This window comes from Cebus imitator, unplaced genomic scaffold, assembly GCF_001604975.1.
Source record: "Cebus imitator isolate Cc_AM_T3 unplaced genomic scaffold, Cebus_imitator-1.0 Scaffold53, whole genome shotgun sequence".
NCBI classification, from domain to species: domain Eukaryota; kingdom Metazoa; phylum Chordata; class Mammalia; order Primates; family Cebidae; genus Cebus; species Cebus imitator.
The window spans coordinates 5,655,155-5,675,940 of NW_016107368.1; the positions used below are offsets into that span (position 1 = coordinate 5,655,155).

The window sequence follows — 20,786 nt, forward strand, 5'->3', positions numbered from 1 at the left end:
CTCCCTCCCTCCCTCCTTCCCTCCCTCCCTTCCTTCCTTCCTTTGTCCACCTAATGAGCAACTTGCATGCTGCTCTTCAGGTGCTGAGAGTGGCACTGAGCACGCAGGTAGAATCTCCTGCCCCCACAAAGGGGAGACGGAAAAATAAACAGCCAGTAGTCTCGTGGAAGGCATTAAGAGTAAAAGTTTAGCAAGTTGGGAGTGGTTAAGTTAGGACTGCGTGTGTACATGTGGAGGGAAGTCTTTGACATTTTGAGAAGGGCCAGGGAGGGAGGGCCTTGCTCAAGGATGTAATGTTATATGAGAGAGATTTTTAAAAATTTGGTAAACTTTGTAAATGTAATTTACATCTATAAAAGTACACGAATTGCCAGTGTGTGGTTTGATGAATGTTAACGTGGTGTATACACCCACCTAACAGTGCCATGCCAGCAACTCCCAGCAACCTGCTCTCACCCAGGCATGGCCCTGAAGCCACCTGTGTTCTGACCGCCATCCCCATGGATGACATCTGCCTGCCTTTGAACTTAGTGTGAGTGGAATTGTATAGCACACCTCTTTGTGACTGGCCTCCTCCACCCCACCTTATGCGTCTGAGCTTCACCCATGTTTTGTAGGTGACAGTGCTTGAAGCCCCTTTGAGGGGCTTCCTGTGGCTGCTGCATGGTGAGCAGGTGGGGGTCAGGGGCAGGCCCAGGCTGCTGCAGTGGTCCACAGCATGCTAGCAGGGCAGGTCCTGATACATTCTGCAGATAGAGCAAACAGCATTTCGTGATGCATTGGGCATACGATTTGAGAGGAAAGGAGTCAAGACGAACTCCAGCTTTGTGGCCTTAGCCAGGCGCAGGGCGGAGTCAGCACTGATGGAGCTGCGCGGCCCCGCAGGGCGCAGGTGTGGGCAGGTCCAGCATGGTGTCTCCTGGACACGCAGTGGAGGTGTGAGCAGGATGTCGGAGTCGGCCTTCAGGGAGCGGTCTGGCCTGGACACGTGGTTTGGGGGTTCTGGGTGTTCTCATGTTCCTTAAAGCAAGCCCTCAAGCAGTCAGGAAGGAAAGAGAGGAAAAGCTTTTGCCTTCAGAGGACTGGAGAGGAGGAGAACTCGCAAGCAGGTGGAGGCAGGAAAAGATCCAGACGCGGGCAGCGCAGTGGGGAGGTCGTGAGCGTGATGTGCATGGCGTGGGGGTGTGTGAATGTCAAACAGGGTCGTTACCCACGGCGGTCGGGCTGCAGAAGGCCGACACCACCTCCAAACCTGGTGTGCCCTCCAGGCCTGACATGCCGCTTGCACAGCCATGGAATGGAATTGGTGTAAATATTATGAGAAAAGGAAATGTCAGCCAAATAGGGAAGAGCTGAAAACTCATTTGGGCACAAGACTAGGCCTAGGGAGGGGGCATAGCTGCGGCTGAAACCCTGGAGGGGTGAAGTGGGAGGACCACCGGTCTCAGCGGATGGCTGTGAGGGTTGGAGGCGGCTTCCATATAATCGAGAGTTGGCCTCAGAAGGGAGGCGTTTGGAGCACTAGAGTCACTAGCAAGTCGCACTTTGGCAGTTCCTCTGGCATGCGGGCAGGCCCAGCACGCCTGTACTCGGCCCTGAGAGCATGTCCATCCCTTCTCAGGGAGGCACTCACTGTCAGGCTGAGCCCTACCGTTGTATGAGTCATTCTCAAATCAGCCTAAGTTTTGAAGATAAATAACGCTTCCCCTTATGGGTTGAATTGTGTCCCCTGAAAATAGAAACACAGGAGTCCTTATCCTCTGTCTCTCAGAATGTGCCCTTATTTGGAGATAGGGTTTTTACACAGGTAATCAAGGTAAAAGGAGGTCATCAGGGGCCCTCATCCCATGGGACTGGTGTCCTCTAAGAAGAGAGATTTGGACAGAAAGACATATGTGCATGGAGGGACAACGAAGAGGTGGGAGAACAAGCAACTGTCTGCAAGCAAGGAGAGGCCTGCAGCAGATCGTCTCTCCCGATCTGGGTAGGAACCCACCCTGCTGATGCCTTGATCTTGGCCTTCCAGCCTCGTGAACTGTGAGACAAGGCGTTTCCATTGTTCAGGCCACTCCATCTGTGGGGCTTTGTTGTGGCTGTCCTGGGAAACTAACACAGAAGCAACCTTAAAAAGAATCACTGCCACTTCCTGTGGTCATATCAAACATTCACCCGTTTGCTTCCAAAACTCCGAAGCAAATTCTGGCTGCCAGAGAATCTTCTGCTTTCGAAACCCCTCTGGGGATGAGAGTAGTTGCTGGCTACGTAGGCTGGGACCTGGATTCCTGGTTGATGGAGGTGGAGCCTGCTGCAGACCTGGCCTTAACTTCAAGCAAGCTTGTCCAACCCGCAGCACCTTCAGCCCAGGACGGCTTTGTATGCGGCCCAACACAAATTCGTACACTTTCTTAAAACATTATGAGATTTTTTTAAAGCCGCCGCCAGCTATCGTTACTGTTAGTGTATTTTATGTGTGGCCCAAGACAATTCGTCTTCTTCCAATGTGGCCCAAAGGAACCAAAAGATTGGACACTCCTGAAAAGCCTTAAGCAAGTGGAAGACATCTGCTTTCGCTGCCAAAGGATAGTGCAGATTCTTTCCTAATTAGGGTTTTTTTTTTTTACATCCCTCCCTTTAATTAAAAACTTTCCAGAGATTCAAGATGAAAAAGTGACCTTTGTATGCATGGGAATAACTAATATTCAAGAGATACTTCCTTGAAACTAGATAAAAAGATACAATAAACCTGGAGCCTTTACTTAGCATTCTCTTTGCTCTTTTTCTGCTGGTTTTGGTGCAGAAACAAGCAGCCACTTTAGAGAAAGCAGGCCTCAGCTCCCTGTCACAGCGAGGGGATCTCACCTTCGCACTCTATCTGGTGGGGGTGGAGGTGTGGCGTTTGGCTCACCACTGCCAGGGCTGTGGATGCTGGGAAGAGAGAAGGTCTGTGAAAGGCCTCAATTCAGCTGCCTGAACGGCCTCTCTCCCCCTTCAGCTAAATACTCCTTTGGCCCCTGACAGTGGGCTTTTGTTGGGGGCTCTGGGGGCTGTCAGAGACAGAAAGTAGAAAGAGCTTTCTGAAGGCGATATTGAAGGGAGAGGGGCTGGTGGTGCATTGACTCGCTTGGGGGTTTAATCCGTTTGCTGTAGAAGTGGCATCAAAGCAAAGTTTAAAATGGCGAAATGATCAGTCCATTTTCAAGTTGTTGGGTTTTACTTCGTATTTCCAAAGTCGAGTTAAGCCAGCCCTTTAAGGAATATAAGACCAGAGGCTGGTATTTACTCAACTCAAAGTTAGAAATAATGAAAATGAAAAATGACAGACTGTTAAGACTACTACCCATAGGTACTGGCAGCCCACCTTGAGTGCTGTTTGGTTTTTTAGCTGCAGTTAAAACACAGGGCGCAATGTCTTAGGAAGAGCATTCCGCAAAACATTCTCAAGGCTCTTTGCTATTGACATATTCCTCCTGACCCAGATCCCAGACTAATAATGGGCTCACCCTTTTAGGACTTTATACTCACCCCTTTCCAATTTTTAACTTTTCTTCCTTCACTGCTGCATTTCTAGCGTCCTGCGTGCTTTTGATCTGACCTGTTGCCGAGCTAAGGAGTTGTTGTGGAACACGTGACTGACCTTTGTGCTTGCATGTGGGACAGTGGACGCCTGGAATTTTCTGGCAGCATAGCTTGTTGTGAAATCTACACTTGCCATTTAGGGGGTTTCTGGTTTGCAGCAGGCACCTTCTCAGGCTGTGCTTTTTCCCTGCCATGACTTCTCTTCTTCTACACATCCTGCAAATTATACCTTCGCATGAGGACAACCAAATCCAAGAATGCCAAGCTCTGGTAAATAAAATGCCCTTACTAATTAAAAGGAGACTGCTTTGAAGTTGTCTGAAAATTCCGAAGACTGCATTTAATTACATCACAGTAAGCGTACCGATTCGGATCAACAGGTGAAGAGATGAATGGATGAAAAGTCTGAATAACAAAGCATGTTAAAAAGAAACGCAAATCAAAACCATGGACTCAAATCCAAGGGCATAGGTTGAACTTCATTAATAAATGCTTGCTTAATGATGTGTCTGCTGTTAATGAGAGAATTATTGTGATACTGAAGTAGAGCCTGGGAATCAGGACAGACCTGCTTGCTTCTTCGAAGATATGAATTTATCTTATCTTATTGATGCCATAAATGAAGTGACTCTCTAACAACAAAAAGGCATCATCAGTATCAACAGTAAATCCTTTCTCTTTGGCCATTCCATAGACACCATTTGGTTCAGCCTGGAATATATAAGACATAAAGTACGTTCAAGAAAATGCTACAAATTCCTGCTTAAGAGCCGATGTCACCATGCCAATGACAATTCATGTAGGATTCAGCTAAAAACCCAACATTCTCCAAAGTGTTTTAATTTCTAAATATTTGCCAGCATGTTGTATGAATCCTTGAATAACATATTAAATCCAGTGAATCTGTGTCAGATTCTGTTCATATGGTTAGGGTACATGCACGGCTCTGAGGCCATTTACCAGTGATTGCACCATTAAGAATGTAAAGTGTTGGCCGGGCGCAGTGGCTCATGCCTGTAATCCCAGGACTTTGAAAGTCTGAGGTAGTTGGATCATTTGAGGTCAGGAGTTCGAGACCAGCCTGGCCAACCTGGTGAAACCTCGCTTCTACTAAAAATACAAAAATTAGCTGGGCATGGTGGTGGACACCTGCAGTCCCAGCTGCTTGGGAGATGGAGGAAGAAGAATCATTTGGACCTGGGAGGCAGAGGTTGCAGTGAGCCGAGATCATACCACTGCACTCCAGCCTGGGCAACGAGAGTGAGACTGTCTCAAAAGAAAACCAAGAATGTAAAGTGTTTGGAGGTAGAATGTTTTATGCAGTTCTCTACCTGTGAGCCTTGGTTTTAAGGGATTGAACAATGTGATGGAAATGTGTAATTCTTCTTTAGTAAACTTGCTACTTTAGTATCAGATTTATAGAAAAGTCATGATGACAGCACATGGAAACCCCCATGCACCCCACACCCACTTTCCCCTATTGTTAACATCTTACATTGGTCCCATAATACGGGTACATTATTCTTTTTCTTTTTTTTTTGAGACGGAGTTTCACTCTTGTTACCCAGGCTGGAGTGCAATGGCGCGATCTCGGCTCACCGCAACCTCCGCCTCCTGGGTTCAGGCAATTCTCCTGCCTCAACCTCCTGAGTAGCTGGGATTACAGGCATGCGCCACCATGCCCAGCTAATGTTTTGTATTTTTAGTAGAGACGGGGTTTCACCATGTTGACCAGGATGGTCTCGATCTCTTGACCTCGTGATCCACCCGCCTCGGCCTCCCAAAGTGCTGGGATTACAGGCTTGAGCCACCGCGCCCGGCGGATGCATTATTCTTGACCAAAGCTCACACTATTCATTTTCCCTTAGTTTTTACGTAATATCTTTTTTCTGTTCCAGGGTCCCAACCAGGATACCACGTTACATTTAGTCTTTGGGTCTAGACTGCCATGTGTATTTCTGACATGTATAAAACTAGATATTTAATGTGTCATTTCATTATGCCAGCCAAACTTAAATTTTTGTTTTATGTGAAATGTTTTCCTCTCTTTAAAAGTATCAAAAAAATAACAAGGAGCATTTTTGTTGTTGTTGTTGGAGATGGCATCTTGCTCTGTCGCCCAGGCTGGAGTGCAGTGGTGCAATCTCTGCTCACTGCAACCTCTGCCTCCCGGGTCCAAGCGATTCTCCTGCCTCAGCCTCCTGAGTAGCTGGGATTACTGACGTGCACACCACGCCCAGCTAATTTTTGTATTTTTAGTAGAGACAGGGTTTCACCATGTTGGTCAGGTTGGTTTTCAACGCCTGACCTTATGATCCGCCCACCTCAGCCTCCCATAGTGCTGGGATTACAGGTTTGAGCCGCCACACCCGGCCCTACTAGGAGCTTATAAATCACCGCTCCCCTACTAACCTACCCAAGGGTTGAGTTTCCCTCTGGCTTCACCTCTCCACTCTGTGATATTTTTACGGTGAAAATTACCCAGGTCCAATGGAGAAAAGTCAGGGCACTGTTCCTGTGATACAGATGGCGTTGCTGATGCTCACGTAGGGCACGTTTACTACCATTTTACCAAAATGAAGGATGTGTGATTTGGCTAGAGTAGTATCCTCATTTTCAGGAGCAAAATATATTGAAGCCCTGAGGAGTCAGGACAGATGAACCTCCTCTCAGAATCTCTTCTCTGATAGCTCAGAAAGCTGCGTGGCCTCTCTGTTGCTCCGCCAGCTAAATCCAGCTAAGTAACCAGGACAGGGACCTTGCTTGGTGAGCTCATCCTCTAGCTGGGGTGCAAGGGTGTCTGCACAGGGTGAAAACCAAACGGTCCCTTATGTAAAGAACGACTCAGGACAGGCACCTTGGAGATGTTGCAGGGCGCACGACTGTGATCAACCACCAGCCACATCGGGTTGGCAGTCACCACCGAGGCAGGTTGTGGTGTTGTGAGGTTGACACAAAGTCACTTGGTCAGGAATGATAAGAGCCCGTTATGTGCAGAAGCACAGGCCCAGGATGTGTGCTCAGTGCAACAGCCCTTGTCGTGGCCCCTAAACTGGCCAAGTTGAAATAGTTCCCTGATCCTCCGAGTAGCCAGCCATTCCTCCCGGCTCATGTACAGCAGGAGTGGGGACATGTGCAGATGTCCCCACCAGGTGAGCCTGTCCACTTCTAAATTGCGCCACCTTGGGAGCAGCAATCTTAGTAGCTCTGAGATTTTGGGGTAGTTCTTCCCTTTCATCCCTCAGTTATGTCTGCGGCCTCACGTACGTTCTCCACATCCCCTTCTCCTTGTGGTGCCAAGCCCCCACCCCCACCCCCACCCCTACCCCGTCCCACCCAGTCTGGGCAGTGGTCTGACTGATGCTGAGTCAGCCATATTAATGTCCTTGTTTATTAATCCCGAGGTACAGCATGCTTTCTTCTTTTTGCTACTACAGGGCATGTGTTTTAAAAAATAGAGTTATAAAATTGATGCTTGTTTAAAATACTGAATATTATATGATTTCATTTATAGAAAATGTCCAGAATAGGTTAATCCATAGAGACAGCAGATTCGTGGTTACCAGGGGCTGAAGGAGACAGGATGGGTTGGTGGGGGGATGACTGCTAATGGGAATGAGGTTTTTTGCGGGGGATGATGAAATGTTCTGGAATTTCATAGTGGTAATCGTTGCACGACCTTGAGAATGTACTGAAAACCACTGAATTGCACACTTTAAAATGGCGAATTTTATGGTGTGCGAATTACATCTCACACACCGTTAAAAATTGATACTTGTTCACAGCAGAGCCATTTAAATTGAAATAAAAGAAGAAATTCAAATACCTATAATTCCAGATAACAAACAGTAACATTTTGATGATGATGATGATGATGCATGTGTGTGGCAGTTTTGTTGTTACTGTTTCCACGTTTTGTTTATTTTGGAGGAAGGGTGATATTCTTAGCTCTTTGAAGTATTAGAAGAAACCCTATTGGGTTGTGCTGAAAACACTGAGCCCTGTTTTCACTTGTACCCATCCCACAAGTTCACATACTTCCTATCACATTTTGCTTATCAACTCAGGAAGCCTGCAGTATCTTGAGCGAGCCCAAACTAGGTAGCATAGGAAGATGACACTTCACAATTTCAAACTATAAATGGTGTCTTCGTTTCTGAGATTAGCAATAACAACCTAGTTTTGTTGAAACTGAAAGTGTCATTTCTAAGGATCTCAGTGATTGGACATGCTGAGTTTATTAACCGAATTTGACTGGCAGAGGAAGTGAAATTTCCACGTGTGAAAATGCCTCCACTTCTGAATTAGAAGCCGACTTGGGAAGAGCTAGGACTCTTTTTTTCACAGTGCAATTGGACTAGGGAAGCTTATTTTGCTTTGGGGTATGTATTTATTTGAGTGTTTCACACCATTTGTCAATTTCTAAGCAGTTAATAATTTTTATGTCTCTTTTCGGAGTGTGTATATAGTGCAAGTCTGTTTGATTTCATGTGGTCTCTCTACATTTAAACAGTGCTGAGTGATGGTGTGTGTAATGTGCTGATTTAAAATTTCAAATCCAAACCGAAGTCTTTAATTCTTTAGCAGAAGTCTACAGACAGCCTTGCATAGCTGACGCCAGCCTCTGTTCTGTAGCAGGAGGTGCTTCTGTCTAAGTTTCCGTGATGGGATTGCTTGTCCTCTCCCAGGGGTACAGCACTGGCTGTCCCCATGCGGTTTACCTTCTGTTGAGGAAGAGTAAAATATGCGCAGCTGTTAACCCAGGGAAGAATGGTAGGATGACTCTGGGAGAGGTGTGCAGTTTCAAGGAAACTTAGAGAATAGAAATTTTTCTTCTAAATGGCTGGTCAGGGACATTTTATGAAAGGTGGCTCAGGGCTTGGCTTTTGAGGGCGGGTAAATTTGGACTAGAAATGATAGGAAGAATGGAAGTGAAAAGCCACAGTGCCTATTTATGTCCTTTGCATTGTGTGGTGGGTACTTGGCTGCTGCCAGCGGGTCTGGGGATGGACCGGGGAATGAGTTGCTTCAGAAATTCTCCATCTCTGAATTTATTACCCAATTACCAGGGCCTCCATCTGGAGGGCAGCCCTTGGCATCTCGCTGCAGAAGTGTTTGATTTTGCCAGTCAGTGCTTTGGATTCTTTCTCTCCCTCTCCCTCCTACCCCGTCCGTCTCTGAATGAAGCCCAGGCTCCATTGACTTATTTCCATACCTGTTCCGCAAAGCCCCAGCATTTGCTATTCTTGGGATAAACTTCAAAATCACTTTTACTATTACATCTAATCTTTATATCACTATAAAACCCCTCTAGAGGTTACCACGATGTCTTATCCCTCTGTGTTTTCTACAAACACTGGGTAGTTTTGCTGGAATGCCATTGTCTTTGCTTAAGAAGCAAATTAAAGGCTCCCGAAGGGCAAACTTGTTTAATACCTGTCCTGGTTTCTTTTTTCCAGGTGAAGTGGAGGTTCCAGATCCAAACGACCCTTTGGGACCCCTTGATGGGCAGGACGGTCCGATTCCAACTCTGAAAGGTAAGCTGGGACATGCAGGTGTTCTCAGGTGTTCTCAGAATGCCCTGTGCAGAGGCTCACTTTGCACTGCCTCTGCCTGAAGGCACTGGGGGTCCTCTGGGTCCTTGCTGCCCCCTGGTGGTGGGCATGATTGAATGCCACCTTGATTCCTGTGTTTCTTGACTTGGAGAGCATTGAGGGCCGGTTGGGGCCACAGGTGGAAGGTGACACGCAGGGAGACGTGAGTGGACAGATGGTGGCCTGGCAGATGGGGAAGGAGGCTGAGCGAAGCCTTAGGAGCTGGATTCCGGTGGCATGTGACTCCAGAGGTGTGTGTACGTCTCAGTGGACAGGCGGCCCTCCTCCTCTTAGCCACCTGGAATTCCGCCCTGTGGCTTCAGCTCTTCCCCTGGGTCTGTGGTCAGAGCCATGCTCACTTGGCACACCTCACTGGAATGCACCATAGATTCGTAGGGTGGATAGAACAGGTTTCTCCTGGATGCAGACCCGTTGCTTGAGGAAGCGATGCCTTTGCTAATGCATATAGTGCTACCTCATAGTCACAGATGGCCCGTCTGTCAGCTCGGGCTGCCTTAGCAAGCACCACAAACCGGGCAGCTGAAACAACACACACTTCCTAGTTCTGGAAGCTGGAGGTCCAAGATCAAGGTGCCAGCACAGTTGGATTCTGCAGAGGACTCTCCTCCTAGCATTCAGACAGCCACCGCCTTGCTGTGTCCTCACACGGTGGAGAGAGAGAGGTCTGTTTGATTCTCTTCTCGTAAGGACGCTAATCCCGTCATGGAGGCCCTGCTGAAACTGACCCAGTAGTCCTATAGGCAGTTCTTTAGAAATTAACCCTTCTGGTCTTAAAGTTTGAAACTTATATTTGTTTTATCTGAGTCCCTTCTTCAGGAAAAGGATGCTCAGGCCTCTCAAAAAAGTATCAAATCGTGTTCCCCAGGTCCTCCTTCATCATGTCTGCTTCCTTACCCCTCCCTAGTTCCTGTTTTCTCACGCGTAGTTACATTTCTTCTCTGCTGTATAAACCCCAAATTTTAGTTCATTGGGGAGATGGATTTGAGACTGAACTCTCATCTCCTTGGTTGCAGCACCCCATTAAAGCTGATTAAAGCCTTTTTCCTTAACACTGCTTAAAGTTTCAGGGATTGGCTGTCTGTGTGGGGAGCAGCAGGACCTAGACTGAATCCCTGGTGTTTCCGTAACGCCCCGCTCATGACCTTACCTAATCCTAATTACTTTGCAAAGGCCTCACCTGCAAATGTCATCACGTTGAGGGTTACAGCTTCAACTTACGAGTTTGGAGCCACAAACACTCATTTCATAACAATCAGCTGCCGGATCGGCCACTTTATTTCTGTCCAATATGTAGTGCAGCTCTGCACAGCATCCACATGGAGGTCAGTTGTTTAAAACCAAGAGCAGGTGAAGCTCTTCCCAGCATGCACGGAAGTGGTGGGGCTGGTGGCTGGTGCTTGGAGGCTTCCTTAAGAGGATTCCATTCTCCATAGAATGTTAAATGTAGTAAACACATGCTCTGAAAGCTTGTTTAGCACACTGGCCTTGGGGACCACATTTCCTTAGGAAGAAAAATAGTTTTTAATGGTTAGAGTCTCAACTTGTTTCTCAAAATCCTGACTTAACCCACAGTGCAGACAGACCACTGATACTTACTGGTTGCCGCCATAGCTGGCTCTGCTTGAGATCCTAGGGCATGGTGTTGGCTGAAATGTGCTCTCTGCCTTGTGGAGTTTACAGGTCTGAGGAGACTCAAACTCTCAGGTCATTACAAAATTCTGAGTTGTGGCAAGTGGCCTGAAGGAAGAGACCAGGTTTTGGGAGGGTAGAAGGGGAAGGGGCCTTCATCTGGGGACAGATGGCTGTGCTGAGATCTGAAGAGTGGACACTGGCCACGTGTTAAGTGGGAGGGAAGTGTGTGCGGAGCCCGGTGGGGGCCCTGGGTCAAGCAGGACTTGGCGCCTTGGTGGTGCCACAGGGCAGATGCCTGGCTTATGGGCTGGGGCAAGGTGGAGGTCAGACTCAGCCGGGGCTGAACTCGAGAACCTCAGTAGAACACCAAGGAGCCATGTGTGGCTCTTGAGATTCAAGTCAGTTAGAATAAATAAAATTATGAATTCAGGTCCTTGGTTGTACTAGCTACATTTCAATTTGGCAAGAGGCTCCCACGGTGGGTAGCACAGATCCAGAATGTTCCAGTATCACAGAAAGTTCATGGGGCAGCCTTCGGCTACATCCTGAACGGCACTTTAGGTCCCGGAATTTGTGTTTCATTGTCAGTTGTTGAGGGCATCTGGTCTGGGGGGTGGTGTAGTCTGATTCACTCGGTGAAAAAATCACATGGCAGCTGTGAAGAACAGTTTGGGGAGGAGCAGAGGGTGCTGCTGAGGGGGAGGGGTGAGTGACAAGAAGCAGACGGGCCACAAGTACAGCAGAGAATCCAACTTGAGTCATTCCGTAGACTCTGATAGTTCCTTGGGAAACTGTATTGCAATCCTTTGTTTCAGATGCACTGCAAACCCCTCGCCCAGATGGGGAGCATGGGGGCTTCCTTGCGGGCCTGGGGCGGGGCTGTGCTGAGGCTTCTGGAGCAGGGGGCTGCAGGGGTCCTGGGACTGCACGTGGGGTGGGAGCTGTTCTTTAACTGATCGTAAATAACCCCACAAGGCAGAAACAGCTGCATATTCATGATGCACTTAGGAAGATGCATTTAATTATCAAGGTGAAAAAATGACCACTGGATGAAATTTAATAGAAAATTTTATTCCTTGGATGCTGCAAGCTCCCAGCATTTATAAGTCAAATTCAAAGAAGCCCTAAGGTGGGATTCTTTCACTTCTGTTTCTGGATGTGGAGCAACTTCTAAGCTTAGAATAGAACACTTTCTACTGTACATTTTGTTGTTGGGATTTGATAATATCCTGACTTTTCTGATGTTGTTGTTAACTCACAAGTGATTGGGTTAAAAACCATGTGTGTTCAGTGCGTTCCTACGGCTGAAAGGAGTTGATTAATTTCAGAGTTTGGAAGTTTGCCTTGGACATACTCTGTGCTCTCTCCAGAGCACAGAAACACGGACGCCGATGGTGGCCCGTGAACTGGGTGAGTGTGTGCATACGTGCATGTTTATAAAAGGATAGTACAAAAAGAAAAAGAACCACAAAAGGCCAGGCTGCGTTACTTTGCAGTGGCGGGATAGTGTAGCATAGTGCAGCAGTTCTGAGCCTGCCTTTGCAAGAGGACGGGCCTTGGCTTCACCCTCCGCCTGGGGCCAGGGTCTTGGGCATGGCACTGCTCTCAGCCCACTTTCAAGATGGGAGGCCCCCAGTGTAGGAGGTATGAAAGGGCTTGCTCAGCTCACTGCAAGCACCCAGAAGCAGTAGCTGATGCTGGCACCATTTGTCAGTATCACAATCACGATGATTTGTGGATCCATCAGCATCCTTTGTGGGACAGGATCTGTAGCGAACTGCCCCCCAAAAGTCTAAGGGTGGCCCAGGGGCCCCAATCTTTCCCTTGCCCACGAATTACGTGGTTCTGTAGTGTGATTTTACTCATCTTTGAGTTCTTGCTTTCGCACAGATGGAGACTCACTGCATCCACCCTTCTACTCCGGGCCCTTTCCTTACACAGTATCATTAGTGATCGAAGGAGTTGGCCTGGCAAAGCCAGACTCATTATTCCAGCATGTTTTTGCTCATAGAGCTTCTGGGAATGTCCTGCCTGGCCACATTTGGCCTAATCACTTATGTAAAGTAATCATAGCTGAATGCACTATATTAGCTGTTTATTTAACCCATCATCAGCCATGATGTATAAACATCTGCAGAATCTCTGGCAGGTGACATTGGCCTGTGGACCAGTTCGTCAGTGGTATGATGACAGCTTTACCTTTGGCCGAGCAAAAGCGAATCTAAGAATTAGCTGGAAAGCGGGGTTTTTGTTCAATATACTGTGTCGGTATTTGGCACGAAGCTTCTATTTGTAGATGGTATTGAGAGAGAGAGAAATCCCAGAGCAAAAAGCCTATATAGAAGAGAAAGTAAACACTAAGGAAGTTGTGATTTGCAGATGAAAAGTTTGCCTTCAGTTTTCTTGAGCCAAAGTACTGTCATCGCTAGGACTGCAGGCGGCTCTAGGACTCGGTTATAACCTCAGTTAACATGTGAGTGGATATTTATCAGAGCTTTGTATTCCTTGTTACAGTAGACCTTTGTATTCCTTGTTACATACATACATAAAACAGGTATGTGTGTATGTGCAGTACACATACACACATACATGTTTTAGAATTATTATATTACTTACAGAAGCTTATATTTGACCTAGAAACCACATGCTCTTGTGTTCCAAGGCTGTGTTTTAAATGCACATGGAACACAGCTTGTGTTTTGTAAGATCAGTGCTTTGGAATGTTTGTGGGAAGTGGATAATTTCTGAAGCTGGGGTGGGGTGGTATGGGCTCGCCCGTCTGCTGGCCCCCTGTTCTGGCTCAGCCAGAATAGATCCCGCGAGCTGTGTCTCTTGTCTTCAGAGAAGAGCTGCTGCTCCTCGTCTACACTGAAGCCAGCAGGGGAATTCCTGACTTTGCCCATGTGAGGATGTGTTGCAATTATAGGTGTTCTCAAGTGGATTCTAAATAACAGGGTAGTGAAACCAGCGCCTTGCTTACTAGGCTGTTCCCTGCTATTTGTGACATGTCAGGTGTGGTGCTGAACTAAAACTTCCTTGGAAAGAGAAAACAAAGCAGTCAGCAGAGCTCGCTGAGCGGAATGGAGACCGTGGCTATTGGTCTCTGTTTGCCAAGCATCAGTTTCCGAGTTCATGTAGGTCATATGGGCTGAATCATTGTGTGTGCTTCTGGTTTATTCTGGAACTCCTGGCGTGCGTGCCTGTGCGTATGTATGATGGTTTGTTGGGTTTAACATAGAGTGAGGGTCTCCAAGGCTAACCGGGTAGAAAATGAAAATGGGATCATCCCTGTAAACGTCGTCAGCATGAAGTCTGTTGTGTCTGTGATTCACAGCCTGGGCTCAGTGTCAGGATGCACCATGCGACTCTCCCAGCTGTGTCTCCTCTGCCTAGTCGCAGAAACTTACTTTTCAGCCTCCAGTTTCTTATTTACAGAAAGGGCACGATGCATATTAGTTGTTCTGAGCGTGCACAGAGGTGGCAGGTATGCATCAGCTGCTTGGTGCACACCTGGCTCCAGGAGGCAGTAACGTTGTGCCTGGGCTTGTTGTTCGCTTAGAATAGGGAAGACACTCCCTGGAGTGGGTGTGCTCCAAGTGCCTGGACCAGAAGGTGAGAGGCACCCTGCCCATCCATACCGAGGGAGCCTGCGGTGGGCCCCCGTGCTGACTGCCAGCAGGTGACCCAGGGTCAAGATTACGAGGAATGTCCTCCTGCCAGGTGACTGTGGCTTGTTCTCAGAATTCCTTTCATCCTGAGAACATACAGATTGAACACAGAGGTGACGCTGAAGTTTACCAGATACCCACAGGGGGGACTCAAGCACAAATAAGGAAGCACAGGGGACTGTGGTGCACTCCCCCAGGGCCACCATGTGGGCATCCCCTGCAGCAGGCTGCTCTGTTATTCCTTAATAGTTTCCCTGCAAAGGGAGAAAGGACAGGGTCTAGATACATAGAGCAATACAGAGAATGTGAAGAGTATGGTGCAGCAGAAATGCACAGGAAACTGACGGTGGTCTGGACGTCTAAGGCGGTACTCGGATGGGCATGGGGCATTTCTGGGAGGATGTGGCCCCTGAACTGAGGCTTCTTTTATTCAGCAAGTATTTACCGAAGCCCACTGCATGCTGTGCGCTCAGAGTCTCTGAAAATGTCTCAGTATGAGGCGATGTGGTCTCTGCCTCTCCTGGGCTCGCTGAATATCTTCTGAAGTAGGAGAGACAAGCATGGCAACCATAGGAGGAACTCAGATCATGAAGGTGCTGGAGGGAGGTGGGGCCGGGATGAGAGTGAGTGGTGCTGGCTGTGGCTGGTGGGGTGGTCGGGAGGCTGAGCTCCACTGAGAGGACACAGGGGCAATGGCTGGCAAAGGCCCCACAGCTCAGGATGCACCAGGCAGGAGGTGGGCATGGGAAAGGAAGGGAATGTGAGGTCCCACTCAGCAGCAAGGCTGTGACACCCAGTCTCACGGTAGGCAGCCAGGGTCAGACTCAGGTTTCATTCTGGCCACTTTGGCTGTTGTGTAGCCAAGGGCAGGATTGGAGAAGGTGTCCCACATGCCCTGCGTGCTCAGGGAACCCCCAAGGCAGCTCTGAAGGTGCTGATACACTTAAGGGGCACAGGTAGGGAGAGGACCAGGAGGCCAGGGTGGACTCTGTGCTCGTCGTGGGACATCTTGGCCCTGCGGGGTGTCCTGCAACTAGAAACTGATTTTACAAGTGCATCGGAGGCTTGCCCTGAGCCCAGTGTCCACATCCACGTCCACCCTGGGCCGGGGATTGCTGGGGATACATTTTTGTGGCACAGAGAGAAACCCCAGGGTGACATGGGAGGGAGCTGCTGCCAAGCATCAGGACTTGGTGGAGGGAAGCCCCCAGACAGGTTATTGTTCGGAGGCCTAAGTCTGAAATCAAGGTTTGCTGGCAGAGTCGATTCCTTCCAAAGGCTCTGGGGACAGCCTGTCCCACGTTCTGTCAGAGCTTCAGGCATTGCTGATGACCCTCCATATCCGTGGTGCTCTGTGGCTGTTGTGACCTCACTCCAGTCTCTGCTCTTCCTTCCCTCTAGGTCTGTGTCTAAAATTCCCTGTTCCTATAAGGACACTGTCATTGGATTAGGGCCCTCTGTAATCAACTTCTCTTAACGTCATTACGTCTGTAGTGACCCTATTTCCAAATGAAATGACACTCACAGGTCCCGGGGGTGTGGATGGCAGAACGTGTGGTTGGGGGACACAGTTCACCCCACCATACTCTCAGTTTCTCCAAAGGTACAGACACTCCTAGGTGCTTTTCTTCACCTCGCAGGCCCCCATGCTCCTTGTTTTCCTCGTTTTCTCTGACTCATCTTCCTGACGCTGCCCCTGGTCTTCTGCAGCTGGTTGCATGCACCACACTGCAGCTCAGTGGGAAAGCCTGAGTAGCATGGCCTCCATTCCACGCCCGCGATGGATTTATTAACCTGAAAATATTTTCCCCTGGGAGGAGCAGCAGCTTTATGTCCTTCCTGCAGCTCTCAGGATTTCCATTCCACGTGCTGTTCCAGGAAATTTGTTTTATCTCCCACTAATCAAAGCTCCATGACCTCATGACCTCTAATGACATAAAGTTTTCTTGATCTTCCCAGACTGATCAGTGTAACCCAGTAAAAGCCTAAGTAATTTGACCAAGTTGGTGAATACTTGAATGATCGGCTGGGATTTAAAAATCACTGGTCTGATTGCCACTGTGAGGCAGAGCAGCGTTCCCTGGTGATGGGATTCCTCTGTTACTTTGCTTTTGGGTTGTTTTAACGCTTGGACTCAGCTCCCTGTCCAGAGATTTGTGGTGCACAGAGAGCTGGCCTGGGCACTGGGGAGATGAGCCTGTATCATCAGTTTCTAAAGTTGTGCCACTGTTAAGTTAGGAAGGGGAACTTTTTTGGTTCAATTAAAAGGAAGACTTTTGTTCTCTGTAATGCTATGGAGTGTGAGTGCTGCCCAAATCCAAGTGAGCCAAAACCTCAGTCGGCCGTGCCTGGCTCCTCTTGGCCTGGCATATTGTTTCTGGAGAGGTTTGGGGCAGCTGCAAAAGAATGTTTTTGTGAGCTGGAGGAGAGCTTAGAAAATGGTTAGTACAAACCCTGTACTTTGCACATAGTGGAAATGAAGCCAAGAGAGGCTAAATGACTGGCTATAAATTAAACAGCAAGGGAAAAAGGAATATTATGCTTAATCTCTAGAGAGCTTTCTTTCCCGCTTTCATGTTTCGCCCCAGAGAATCGATGACGTTGAAAATGGTGGACCAGACTCATTTGGCAGCCCTTCCATGTAAATTACGTGTAAGCGCTCAATAAAATACTAGTAAGAGATGCGAATGCTTATATGAACGTGCAAGAGAGATGGAGAAATGCCCAGGAGCCAGGAATGGAAAGGAAGCAGAATTATAAGTAACAGCCCTGGGCTGCCGCAGCAGAGGCCACTTGAGGTAGCCCACTACGTTTGCAGCCTTGGAGAACAGCCCGATTTTCCTAGGTCCTCAAGAGGAGTTTCTCTGAGACCAAGGGCCAGATTCTGAAAGCATCATGAAGTTGTGACATGAGCTCACCAACAGTGAAAAGTGGTGTCACCATATGGCCATGGCACACATGTGGACATGTCTGTGTGCCGCAGAGCGGAGAGAGCACCAAGACGTGGACACACCAAATCCTCCTGGGCTTTAATGTCAGAGTAGGCTCTGGAACATAAATGCAACACTGGAGAATCTGCAGGGGTAACGAAACCCCGATGGAGAGTAAATGAAATAAGCAACCTAAAGCTACTGATTTCACTTGGAATTGGAATGTATTGTTTCCTTTAATCAGGAAAAATGAGGGGTTAGGAGAAAAACCTAGCTTGGTTTTTGGAAAATAAAGGAATTTACATTTCTTGCATCCTAATATAAGGCCTGTGGAGTATCATCCCTGCTATAGAAACAATTCTACTAGGCCCAGTTTCATCAAGAGCCTTGGGTTTCAACACCAAGCCAGGAGGGAACCCATGGGCTCCACAGAACTGAAACTTCATTGACAAGCTTCCCGGTGAAGCTAGGAGACCTGCGAGCTGCAGTCTTGGGGAAGAGGGATGAGCATGCTGCCACGGGTCAGCCCCGGGAAATGAGATGAGAGATTGCCTTCACCCTGGCTCCAGATGGGAAACACAGAAGGCTCTGCCATGAGAAATCAACAGGGACCAGCACCTCTGGAAGCCAGATTTACATTACCAGAATGTTGTAGGAAATTCCAAGCCAAAAAGTTAAGATAAAACTTGGCACTGCCTGTCAAAGGAACCCAGTCCTCAAGGGATTCCCTCAGAAAAACCAGCTTTACAATAAAAAAAATTACACAGCACACTTGGCGAGGCCCAAGATGAGTGACAAGCTAGTAAACAATGAAGCCAGAAGTATTAAAGACAAAGGAGGAAACAGAAACCACAGAGAAGAAAAAGCAGTGGTGGATTTGAAAAGGAACGAAACAGACCTTCTAGAAAAGAAGAATATAGTCTGCGAAATGAGAAACTTGATGGCTGTGTTACAGTGTAGATGGTCATACCTACAAAAAGGATAAGGAGTATTAAAAATAGGTAAAGAAAGAAAACCAGCATATATCTAGAAGGATATTTAATATTTTATGAAATACTGATAGAGATTTTATAGAATTGATGGAAAGCACAAATCTTCAGATTTGAGGAAGGGCACCAAGACCTGAGGAGGCTGAAATAAAAATAAATTTGCTATTAGTAATAGACGATTTGGAACGGCAAAGACGAAGGAAAAATACTGAAAATAGCCTAAGCAGGGGAAAGTTCAGAATCCTTGCAAAGGAACAAGAACTGCAGGACTTCCAACAGTTACCATAAAAGCCAGAGGCCAGCAGTGCCTCGAATTCTGTACCCAGCTAAACTATATTCAAGTGTGAAAGTAACAGATGTTTTTAGACCAAGACTAACAGTGTTTATAGCCTTAGTCCTTTACTCAAAGAATGAATGTCATTCGGGATGAGCTCAGTTGAACTTAAGAGGAAGGAATGAGATGCAAGAAGTGTTGGTGAGGAAGGAAGTTGGTGAACAAGTTGGTAGATCTCAAAACACTCTGATGGTAAATAATTAATCTCCAATTAATAATTGGAGATTTAAAATCAGAGTGTATCTAAGCACCAGGAAGCAGTTCAATTGTGCGTGTGTGTGTGCGTGTGTGTGTGTTAAGTAATTATAGCTCATAGCATTTAAAGTCGTTTGTATTTGGGGGACTTTGCTAAATTAAGCATGCCTATAAAAAGTAGTTAAGCTAGCTACTTATGTATAACTTTCAAATAGGCAAAGGGGAAAAATGGAGAATTAAAAAATCCAGTAAAAGATAGGAAAGAAAAAAATAAAAGGCAAATGAAAACATTCAAAATAAAACTCATCAGTTAAGAACACAGACTCAAATTAAAATGTAAAATTATATGCCACTTACAAGAGTTATGTCTCATACAGAATCATAAAAAATGATGAAGATACTAAAAAGATAAAAGTTAGGGCTATGTTAACCACAGGTACCCTGAGGATGGCTATAATAATATCAGATAAAATGATCTTTTAGACAGAAACGTTGCTTAGTGATATGTGAACCAAAGGGTGTTATAAAACTGAAGTTGGGAATGCACCCAGCCACATCGTTTCCCATATATCTTTACAACTTGGCAGAATTACTAAAAGCTCTTTGACAAATGCAAAGTCCTTGAATCTAGTAGATAAGCATATGAACAACAAAACCCATAAGGTTAATCAAATGGGCACTTTAAAAAAAAAACTCTGCCTTGAACATAAAGCATATGTGGACCATCTTTAGGACACTGACTCTGTGGAGCATATCTCATTGGCTTCAAAGAATTGTCATCACATAGATCATGTTCTGTGACAACAGCGCCATTAAAGCACACTTTAAATAACTCATAGCTAAAAGAAACATGTCATAAGATAAATTACAAAATATGTGGGTCTGACTAATGATGTGAAGATGAATTTATTGGACGGCTAAAGAAGTGGAAGGGAAAATTTTACACAATGCATACATAGAAAAGGAAAAAAATAGAAAATGACTTAACTGCGGAAATTGGAAAAAGCAACAGAATAGAGAGATGAACAGACAGTTACAGAAGGGTGCCCCAATGACGAGAAATATTCCAAAGGATGTGGAAGCTCACGAGGAATTCATAAGACGTGAGCTAAAACACTAGCGCAGATCTATTTTATGTTCATCAGATTGGCAAATATTTTACAGCCCCCAAACACCAAATTCCGGCACAGTTGTAGGGAAGCACTTTAACTCAGATACTGTTAGTGAGGTACAGATTGCTTCAAGCACTTTTGAGACTCAAATCAATTAAAGATTTCAAGACTGCATGACTGCACATCCAGATGGATACTTTTATTTTAGGTTCAGGGGTACATGTACAGGTTTGTGACATGGGTAAATTGTGTGTCATGGGATTTAGTGTACAGAGTATTTTGTCACCCAGTTAATTAGCATAGTACCCAACAGGTAGTTTTTAGTCCTCACCCTCCTCCTACCTTCAGTCCTCCAGTAGGCCCTGGTGTCTGTTGTCCCCTTCTTTATGTCCATGTGCACTCATTGTTTTAATCCCACTTAAAAGTGAGAACATGAGGTATTTGAGGTTTTGTTTCTGTGTTAATTTGCTTAGGGTAATGACCCCCAGCTACATCTGTGTTGCTGTAGAGGTTATGATTTTTTTTTAAATGGCTGCATTGTATTCCATGGGGAATAGGTACCACATTTTCTTTATCCAGTCACGTGTGTACTTATGAGAGACCCTTGTATATGCACAAGACAAGACATGTATATAGGTGGTCATTAAATACTATAATGGCAAGAATGTGGAAACAGCTTACTGTCCTTCAACTGGGAAATGGATAAGGAAATTGTGTGTTTTTTTTTTTTTTTTT

At 46.6% G+C, this 20,786-nt stretch overlaps 1 protein-coding gene across 5 annotated transcripts in view; it reads left to right on the plus strand.

The window, feature by feature from the left end:
• The window catches only part of ROR2 (receptor tyrosine kinase like orphan receptor 2), a 225,836-nt gene that overhangs the window by 165,762 nt on the left and 39,288 nt on the right, over positions 1 to 20,786 (plus strand). For all 5 annotated transcript variants that reach the window (XR_005200261.1, XM_017528433.2, XM_037738442.1 and 2 more), the window contains exon 2: positions 9,036 to 9,113. Coding sequence is in view for 4 of the 5 variants with exons in the window: in XM_017528433.2 (XP_017383922.1) it covers positions 9,036 to 9,113 (78 nt within the window). In the remaining variant the exon portion in view is untranslated. The remainder of the gene's footprint in view (positions 1 to 9,035; positions 9,114 to 20,786) is intronic.